General features: G+C 39.3%; 1 protein-coding gene across 1 annotated transcript; it reads left to right on the top strand.

Moving 5' to 3' along the window:
• Positions 1-269: 269 nt before the first annotated feature.
• On the top strand, positions 270-10,678 carry lrrc3 (leucine rich repeat containing 3). Its single transcript, XM_015607133.3, has 2 exons — positions 270-476; positions 4,840-10,678. The coding sequence occupies exon 2, from the start codon at positions 5,201-5,203 to the stop codon at positions 6,011-6,013; it is 813 nt and encodes a 270-aa protein (XP_015462619.2). The 5' UTR covers positions 270-476; positions 4,840-5,200; the 3' UTR covers positions 6,014-10,678.
• The last annotated feature ends 228 nt before the right edge of the window (positions 10,679-10,906 follow it).

Genomic DNA, 10,906 nt, shown 5'->3' with positions numbered 1-10,906 from the left:
ATCCCTTTTCCCACTGAAAAGTTAAATATATAAAACAGCTTTGAGTCAGTGTTTAATGAATGTTGTTTAAATCATTAGCATTAATGTGGGTCTTCTCTCTTCTTTTTAATTTTCCTTTTCCTTCCTTCCCTCTCTTCTTTCCTCTCCTTTTTTCGCCACCCCCCTTCCTCCCTTTCTCCACCTTTTTCTCCTCCCCTTTCCTCTCCTGTTTATCCTCTTCTCTCCTCTCTCCTCTCTTTCTGATTCTAGAGAAAACTCCCACCTAAACTCCGCCTCCATGCACATTCAGGGCGGGGCCAGGAGAACTCATGGTCCAATCAGAGTGCAGGGCTTGTATTATAGGATGAACCGCCTCTTCTTCATTCATTCGAACGTTCGTACCGCGGCGCGAGCGGAGAATAGAGGAGTAGCTTAGCAACAAGTGCGGAGAACGCGGTCCGGTCCACGCGCGCGCTCTGGACTCACCTACACCTGCAGTAAGAGTAACATCTCTCTCTCTCTCTCTCTCTCGCACTCTTTTTCTCTTTCTCTGTTTAATCTTGTGTTTTGTTTAGTTAATGTTTGTGGATTTCTGTGTGTGTGTGTTTTAATCAGGTAGTTATTGATTAAAATATCCTGTAATTAAAGTTAGACAGCTAATCAGCAGATGGTGATCTGCTCGGCTAGATATATTAAAACACACCTGTATATTCTTAGAGGAATATATAAGAATATATAGAAGAGGTGCTCCAAATATTTGGGTTGTTTGTCCATCCAGATCAGTCCGGCACCTTCTGCTCCTGCTGAGAGTTAAATACTCTTTTATTTTATTCTTTAGTTCCGGTAGTTTATAGTTTTTCCTTTAATAATAATGATAATTTGCACAGTGTTATGCATTATTACTGGTATTATAAGCTGTTTGCAATACGGAGTGCTCACTGTGGAAGGTAGCCTTAGTTACTGTATAACATCTTCTTAGAAGTGGCATCACCTCTCAGTTCTATCAGAGATATGTTCTTGTTCTTTGCTGTTTGCTTTTAAATGCTCTAAATTCACTTTCCAGATTATTCTGGCATGCTTAAATTGAAGTTTGCATCTTTAGAAAGCACTTTGGATTGTGAAATAATAATAAATTTAACAATTAGTAATATATAAATGCCATTTTCTTTTTTTGCAATTTTTCACTTTTTGACTTTTGACAGTTTTTCTTTATATTGTTTCCAAATTGCATGATGAATAGACTAATGGAAATGCTTTAAAATGGCTTGAATTAAAATCTCTTTGTATTTAATTCCATTGCACTTTGTAAGGGTTTTTCATCTGTTGTAAAGCTGGCTTTTTAGATATTGTGATTTCAGTCTTTTTTTTTATAGGGATTATTGTCCTACCCTCAAATAGAGCTTTTACTTTACCATAGACACTGTACACAGAACATGCAAAAATTTTTCATTGTTTTTTTACTTTTTTGTCATTTTTGACACTATGTAAATCTGAAAATCTGACTGTATTTTACGTAATTTTTTTTTTTTTGACAATGAATGGACCAAACATTGTGAAAATTAATATTGTATTGTAAAATAATAATTTAATTATTATTCTGTCTTAGATGTGTTCAGTCATTGTGTTCTGTGGTGCTGTGCTGTGCTGCTGTTTCTGAGGGAAGCTTTAGTGCAGTATAGATATTTAAAGAAGTCTGCAGTGAATTTGAGGCATGTTTAAGTGATGGTGCTGAAACTTTATATATTATATTTCTGTTGAGAGAAATGCAGTCTGAGGCAGAGACAGTGGCTGCTGTATGTGAACTGTGTTCCACATGGGGGAGCTGGGAGCCAATAGGTTAGCCCTGGTGCTCGTCTGCACTGTGTTACCATTAGCTCTGCTTATTATGGAAGGACATCTAAGACAGACATCTAATGCATCTGATGCCAAGGACAAGGATTCTTCTTCCTCTTTAGTCTACTGTATCACAGAAGAGCAGAATTATCATTTATGTCCACAGGATGACAAATGAATATTAATGCTTTTGCAGGTCTCTGGCTATAAGCCATTTTTTATAATTAGATTGAGTGTCATGATCATATGACCTCCTCTAATGCCATCTCCAACTGTGTAATATCATTTTCCTTAAGCCGCTCTGATTGCCGTTGATAACTTGATTAGAGAGGTATAGCCTACACTGGGGGAAAGCAGGAGCTATACACTAAGGGAAAAGACTGTTTATATTCAAGGTCTTTGGGTAGTAGGATTCGCTGAACGAAACAAAACTGCACTGTAAAATCAATATCACTAAATTTCTAAAGCGAAGAAGCACGAGACGTCCTTCCCAGACTGCCTGTTACTTAACACTCACCTGCTGATGTGCAAGAAAGAGAGAGAGTGTGTGTCTGAGTGTCTGGGTATGTGTATGTGTGCGTGCAGATGTGTGTGTGTGTTAAATCAGATTCAGTCACACACACACACAAGGTATTTGGTTCCATATATGCTGCTGGTGTGTCTTTAGTAGTACAGCAATACACAGACAATATATCTATATCATTTACAGACAATGCACAGTACACAGGCAATAGGCAGACTATACATGGGCAATAATATACCGACAATACAGAATATACATGCAATAAGCAGATAGTATAAACAGCATACAAGGCTACACAATGGCAAAAATGTAAAGATAATATACATATACAGTACTAATCAAAAGTTTGGACACATCTTAAACTCAGTTTTTCATTATTTTAGAAATTTCTGCATTGTACATTAACACTAAAATCATCCAAACTATGAATAAAGCATATGGAATTATTTAGTAAATAAAAAGTGTTAAACAAACCAGAATATGTTTTATATTTTATATCCTTCAAGGTAGCATATCTTGCTTAGATAGAGACAGTTGCACATCTTGGCTGGATTTTCTCAGTCAGCTTTATAAGTTAGAGTCACATGGAATTCAGGCTTTCAGTTAACAGCTGTGCTAACCTCGTCAAGAGTTAATTACTTGCCTTTCTTGCCTCTTAACCCTTCCACAACTGATTTATGTTCCAGTGAACGATATATAGGAAATGTTGTTTTCAGTCTGCAGTGCACAAAAAAAAGACTCTAATAGTCTGAAAACAAATTTATTTTATATTGATTGATTTTGTATTGACCTTTTTACTTTAAAAATAATCCATAAACAGTAACATTAACATGATAAAAGTGTTCTAAATCACATAAAACTAGTATCAATTAGCTCTTACTTTGCCTCGTTGGTTCTAGTGCTGCCATGCCCTAATGTCTGAGTAGCTGTTTTTTCTAATGCAGTGGGCGGGGCTAAGCTACTGTCAATTTTTCATTGGTTGGTTAATGTTTTATTCTGATGAATAAGAAGCAAAATATAAAATAAGAAAACACATGTTCCCATTGTAATGGACGCGGGGTCTGAAAGGGTTAATGTGTTCCAGATGTGAAGTTGTAAAGAGGTAGAGTTATTATACAGTAAATAGTTCTATTTAAGTAATGTTCTAACTCTATTATGGCAAGAAAAAAATAGTTTCTGAATCTGAAAAAAAAAAAAATCAAGTTTCAACTTTAAAAGACCATCAAAAACGTTATGATAAAACTGGCTCTCATCAGGAACACTCCAGGAAAGGAAGACCAATAGTTGTCTCTGTTGCACAGGATAAGTTTATCAGAGTTACCAGCCTTAGAAACTGCAAGTTAACAGTTCAGAAGATAAGAGCACCTAAATTATTCATAGAGTATTTTGGTTTGTTTAACACTTTTAAGTTACTACATGATTCCTTATATGTGTTCCTTCATAATCTGGCTTTTCTTTCTTTCCTAAATTCATTCTGAATGAAACAATACAAACAGTATAGTCTGATATGGTCTAGTGATATGATCTATTTCTGGTCAGCAATTAATGATGGGGATGGAATGAGGAAATAAACTGCTCTTGTGTATTACTTATGTATTGCAAAATCAATGCAAGAACACTGTATCAAAATGTAAAACTATCACAGACACGCCCCTTTATCACTGCAGACCTTCTTTTGTGGAAACTACTGTCAACAATCAACATGAAGTATCTGTGGGCAGTGTATCAGAGTGGAGTGGACTGAGGGGTGGGATGCCTTTTCTCTCACACACCCACTCTCAAATGATAAATGGACTTTTATTGAAATCAATTATAAACTCTATGGGTTCTGGTTTTTGAGGTTTATTCTGTAAGAGGGTGGCAAAGCAGACAATCGCAAGTTCTACTGGGGGTTGATTTATTTATCTGAAAATAATTTGTTTCAAAGGATTTGAAGTAATATAGTTGTATATTGACTTCCACTTTTTCCAGTTTATTTCTTTTTTCTGTAGAGCTTAGAGCTTTTTTGGGGGATTATTTTGTTAAAAGGCAGCAAAGCAGACAATAGCAAACTGCAATGGCAATTTTATTTATCTCCATGTAATTTGTAATATACTATTATATTGTCAATGTCATGCAATTGTTTTATTCTTTTGTTACAAAATTTTCATGACGAATAGACCATGCTTCACAAGGAAATGCTTCACAATGCCTTGGAATGAAGTCATTTTACATAGACTTTTAGTGAAAGTTCAGGTTCTGGTGTGATGACAATTACTGTATATTAAAAAATGAACAAAGGTCACATTCAAGTTTTAAATTTACTTCTATTGAATTTTTTTTTCCTTTCTTGTAAAATTGTATATTGTAATATTAAAAAATGTACTGAGACAACATTCTATCATGCTGAATTAAATTGAATTGAATGTGGGCTTGTTTGTGTGTACTTATGTCTGTGTGTCTATGTGTGTACATGCATATCCTTTATGTGTGTGTGATCTGTTTTTCCTTTGTTCTTTTCTCAGTTTCAGAGATGATGCCAGCTCCATTCGCCCCGGCCCCGCCCCTCAGCCGCTCTCAGATTGTACTTAAATCTTGGCTCTCACGCCTTCATCTCTCCAACACTTAACTGCCACACACAGCTCATCGTGCCCTTCTGGATTCCTGCCAGGGCGTAGCGCTGAACTACCAAACGACAGAGCGTGCACATCACCCATCCCCAACTTCACCATGATCGCATTAAACACATGGCAATCCAGCACCGCCTCCCGTGACTGAACTAATGGATTAAAAAAGGGTGGAAGTCTCTGGAGGAATGCTTTCGAGGTCATTTCAATGCTACTCTGGAATCTCATGGATAAATGATGACTGTCCTTGAACTGTAGCATGGTGGAAACCATGACTTTCCCTGGGGCTCTTCGCATGTCCAGGAACCATTTCTTTGCCTCACCGTGTTCCCTTTTGTCGGGATTGCATTTAGCCATGCTGTTTTTCAGCACTGTGACACTGGCGTGTCCCAAGAGCTGCCTGTGCACGGAGAGGAACGGTCTGGTGGTGGTTCAGTGTGCTTCCCGAAACCTGGAGGACATCCCGACTGATCTGCCCCACGACACCGTGTCCTTGCTGCTCTCCTCCAACCACATCACCAAAATCCCCAGCCAGGCTTTTAAAGAACTGCCTCGCCTGCAGGAACTGGACCTGTCGCGGAACGCCATTGAGACATTGGACGCGGGGGCCTTTCAAGGCATTTCGGAGAGTCTCCGCGTCCTTGATCTGTCTCACAACCGCCTCCGTGAGTTGCCCAAGGAAGCCTTCGCCCGGCTCCACGCCAAGATCGGCCTGGCCAACAACCCGTGGCACTGCGAGTGCACGCTGCAGGAGGTTCTCCGGGAGCTCCGGCTCGACCCGGAGACCGTCAACGAGGTCAGCTGCCACACGTCCGTCCAGGAGGAGTACTCGGGAAAGCCTGTCATCCAGGTGCTGGACTCCGGGATCAACTTCTGCAACTTCCACCACAAAACCACCGATGTGGCCATGTTTGTCACCATGTTTGGCTGGTTTACCATGGTTATAGCTTACGTTATCTACTACGTGCGGCACAACCAGGAGGATGCCCGTCGGCATCTGGAGTACCTCAAGTCCCTGCCAAGCAGCTCCCAAATTAGCAAAGACTTTGACACAATCAGCACGGTTCTGTAGCACCTGTAGGACGTAGCCACTGGCCATGAATGTATTTGACTAATGGGGCACATTTATGAAGTTTATGACGGCACAACAGCAAGCCTTAAAGCTCATCACTTGGGGAGGGGGCACTCCTTCCTGAAGAAATACACAATGCTGTATCTTTACTGGTTTTCAGAATGTAGGATGTAGGATTTCCCAATGGGGCAGCAGGCATTTTTGGAGAAAGTATAAGTTTGTGTGCATTTTTAAATAATTTTCATTTATTTCCACTTATACAATTTCTAAACATATTTACCCTCCTCATTTTACATCCAGCAGATGCTGCTGTACCGTAGTGGTTTTATGGCAGCGTTTGCTGCATCTGAGATATTAAAGCTCCACAGAGGTAAATCCATCCTTCTTGTGTTTCCCAGCAGGTGCTTAATTCCCCTCATTTCCTGCATTCATTCGTCTGATTCTGTGCTAATGTAGTGCTGATACAGAGGACGGGAGAGAACTGGGGATTGATAGGCCTGTTTATTTGCCTTGTCTGTAACACAGCGCAGCATAAAAGACTCAGGAGGAGCTACTGTAGCCGTGAGGGGAACCATCACTGCCAAATACTGTTCATTTCTACTCTGCCTTGTTCTTTCATTTTAAGCTGACTTATAATTGCCCAAGTGCCTACATGATGGTACTACGATACCTAAACACTGTGCTTTGGGCTTGGCTCTTCTCAGTCCCTCGCAGTCCCTCTGCCATTGTCAAGAGACCTTTAATACTCAATGTGTACTGTACGTTCTCAGTATGGTGTGTGTGTATGTGGGTGTATGTGTGTCTGTGTGGCTCAACCAGGCATAAAACTCAATCCTTGTCCTTGTGTTTGATTGATCGTGTCACAGTGTTACTGCGTTTGAACGTCCCAACATGACTTGGCTATAGCTCAGCTAGAAAGAACCCTAATGTGTCATTTCACTGTCTGCAAACAAAGCATCTACCATATGTTCTATGACCTTAAAGGGCTCCTCTGGTAATGTGTTTCTTTAGTAAGTGTAGCTTCCTATTTCCCAAGAGCAGCATTTGTTTGCTCTTCACAGCGGCTGGGCGGCCGGGTTGTCTTCTGAATTATGTATATCATATCAGCGTTAGGATATAAAGGTTAGCAAAGGACACGTTGCCTGTTTTTGGACCCATTAGGCCCTTAAGGCTTCCTGACACGCAAACAAACATCACTATGCCAGACAGTGCATGTGTGATTCACCTGCTTTCAGATGTTTTTCTTCCTTTCAGATGGATTTTAGCATTTTAGCATCATGTGTAGAACTGTTCAAAATGTAACATAAAGCAAAAAATAAAATGAAAAAAAGAATGTGCAGAGCAAGCAAAACCAGTACGTGCAAACCAGTACAATGGTTCTTGACTGAATATGCATTTATTTTATTCCAGCCAGTCACACTTAGAAAATGCCACTTTTTAAGGCTTTTTGTTGGATTGAATATGCATTTAAAGCTACTGCATTTCTAAAAAAAGAAAAAAAGAAAAATCATCTTTCTAGTTTCTATTTTTCTCTATTATTCATCTCAGTTTTACATATTTTTGAATGGAGTTTGATACTAATACACTTGTCAATACAAATTCCTGCAATAATAGTTTTCAATATGAAAATGCCCGTCAGATCCATCATAACTTATTTACCATTGGTTTTCTTATTTTCTACAACCCTCCTTGTGCAATGCTCAGAGCTGAACTGATCATCCATCTCTTCTGAGATCAGGTTTTGTAACAGCAGCTGAGGACGTTGGCTCAGCGATAAATAATGGATTTTTAATCTGGGAAGAGTATTGCTGTATACCTTGCAGAAACGTTTTCGCAGTCCTCGCTGGGATTTGTGCAGAGCTTTGTTCCACTGAGAATGTGTCACGATTGCCTTCCTGTCTCTCTGGCTTGTGCTCTGGCCATTTTGGAGCTCTGAGGCTCTGTGCAGCTCTGTGGAGATCGATTGCAGATTCATTACAGCGATAAGTTTCGATTGCTGCTTCAAACTTTCGAGTTCTGTTGTCTTTGCAATGAATGTCCTATTTGATGTCATGGAGCCGTATCGAATCCTGGCGTGTCTGCGGGATGTTTAAGGTTGCTTCGGGTTTTTTTTTATTTTTTGTATAAAAAGCTCTGATCATTTAGTTTAAAGCAGTGGTTCCAACCTTCACCCTGGAGGACCCCTGGTCTGCTTTAGCTCATTATCAAGCTCCTCCTCAGTTGGAGGTATGCTGCCTTTAGGTCAAGCATATCTCAAAGGTTTGTACTTACAACTGTGGTTCTCAAAAGTATGGCGTGATTATCTGAAAAAAAAAAAAAAAAGGTTTTCGTTGGAATCAACACGAATGACCAGGAAAAATGAACAGAGTATGAGGATTAGCCTGCTTTCACACTAGCAGGCGACCAAGTGACAGGTGACCATTCATTTCCTGTGAGAGATGCTACAGTACAGGCCAAAAATTTGGACACACCTTCTCTTTTTTAATGCATTTTTTTTATTTATTTTCATGACTATTTATATTGTAGATTCTCACTGAAGGCATTAAAACTATGAATGAACACATGTGGAGTTTTATGTACCTAACAAAAAAAGTAAAATGTATATTCTAGTTTCTTCAAAATAGCCACCCTTTGCTCTGATTACTGCTTTGCACACTCTTGGCATCATTCTCTCAATGAGCTTCATTAAGAGGTGGTCACCTGAAGTGTTTTTCCAACAGTCTTGAAGTAAGGAGTTCCCAGAGGTGTTTATTAGCACTTGTTGCCCCTTTGCCTTCTCCACTCTGTGGCCCAGCTCACCCCAAACCATCTGGATTGGGTTCAGCTGTAAAAAGTCGTGAAAATAAAGAAAACGTATTGAATGAGAAGGTGTGTCCAAACTTTTGGCCTGTACTGTATGTAAAGACCAATGACAAGTGGCAACCTGAGTTGAGATTACGTAACGTTTTGCGAATTAAAGAATTATAACGCAGTAAAGCAACACTTTAAACAAATTGGACAAACAAATTCTTGGTGGTCTGAGGTCCTGAGGACTCTGCTCTTAAATGTTTTTGTTGTTTCATACATACAGAAGAAACTCAAAACAGCTGTTTCTTCTTTACATGTTCTTTTCACGACAGTGCACATTTGCACAACCCAGCAAACAGAGAAGGTATCTAAATATTTTGCATCATTTTGAAAAGGTTCCAGAATGGTTTGCCAGTAACATTACAGAAATGTTCTAATATCGTTAACTGTAACATTCAGAAAATGTTCTACTAACCCAAAAACACTGGAATACAGTGACAATTTTGAGAAAATTGAAGCCAGTTTTCTAATCATCCATGCTGATCAACGTCCACCACACCCACAAAACAACAAAACTTGGGCAGATGATGTGTGCTTGTTTGGTTACGCTGATATTTCCAACATCACTTGAAAGCAGCAGTAATCTGTTAGGAATCAGAAACCACTAAAATGTGCCAGGCCAAGAGTTCCCCCCGGACCAGGTTTGGAAACCACTGCTCTAAACCATGAATTAAACAACACTAATGTTCATTTTCATTGTTTTCATTGGCCAAGCAGAGTCTTAGAGTCTGAGAGATTTATTTCAGTCATGCATTCTGGGAGAACTGAGCTAATCAATAATTTAGCAGTGATTTACTCTCAATGTAATTAATCATAGCCATTCTGTCTCTTTGTCAGATTTTTTCTACTCTAATATGCTGGGTAGCAACCAAAATTGTACAAATCTGTATAAAATTTTATATGTTTCATTTGTGCTTTGTTGTATGTGCCAGGCCTGTTATGTGCATTACCACTGTGTTTGTTTTGTTGATTATTTTAAATTAAATTAGATCCCCCAAATTTGAAGGCAGGCAACTATAAATAATAAAGTAACTGATTATGTAGTGTTTTCTTTTTTTAGTTTTGTCAAAAGGTCTCCTAACTTAATCTCAGTTTGGTCAACAATACAGCTGCACCTGAAACAATAGCTTAAATATTGCCTAAAGATGTTAAGTCTGTCTGTAAGATTTATTCCCATCTGCAGGAGAGAACATTAATCACACCCTGATTGGGAAATCGCTGGTTCGAATCCCAGTCATGCAGCTTGCCATCAGCTGCCTGAGCCCTGAGAAAGCACAATTGGCCTTGCTTTCTCTGGGTGGGTAGATGGCACTCTTTCCCCTCATCACGCCTAGGGTGATGTTGGTCAGCACATGGCCTCTGTGAGCTGATGTATCCGAACCGAGTCGCTGCTACTCGGTAATGCTGCATCGGCAGCAGTTCGAAAAGAGGTGGTGATTGGTTCACATGTGTTGGAGGAGGTGTGTGCTAGTCTTCACTGAGTAGCAGCTTAGTTTTGAGCAGCAGTTAGACTGTAGGGCCACTATAGAGAGAATTACAGTACTTTTCTAATTTACACAGACTGGGACACAGACTGAAAATCACACAAAAAAAATAATTTAATCACTTTCAACTGCGGCTAACTGAGGCTTAACTAATTTACTGTTGACCAGACTGAAATCCAGTACTTACAAAATGTGATTTTGACTTAACTAAGTTCATACGAGTTACTTTATTATTTTAAGTTGCCCTGACTTAACTTGTTTTTTTACATGTGCTGTATGTTTGTTTGTTTTTTCAGTTTTTGTCAATCGTTTTCTATTACAGTTTGCTGTTTCTGTAAAAAAAAAAAACAATCTCAATAAACTCAGTATTTTGAAAAAAAAAGTGAGACTATTCAGTGTTGTGTTTGAAAGTGATCTTTAAAGATAGAGGTTCTAACTCTTTCTAGAAACAGCAATGGATTAGCATGCCTGGCAGGCATCTGCGTCTCAGCAGCACTGTCGAGCAGGGGAAAGGCCTGATGGAAACTGACAGCCTGGCATAGGGGGCAATGCTATTTTCACA

Source organism: Astyanax mexicanus, chromosome 11, assembly GCF_023375975.1.
Source record: "Astyanax mexicanus isolate ESR-SI-001 chromosome 11, AstMex3_surface, whole genome shotgun sequence".
Lineage (NCBI taxonomy): Eukaryota > Metazoa > Chordata > Actinopteri > Characiformes > Acestrorhamphidae > Astyanax > Astyanax mexicanus.
The sequence above is the reverse complement of the archived record's forward strand: the minus strand, read 5'-3'. Positions and strand labels throughout refer to the sequence as shown.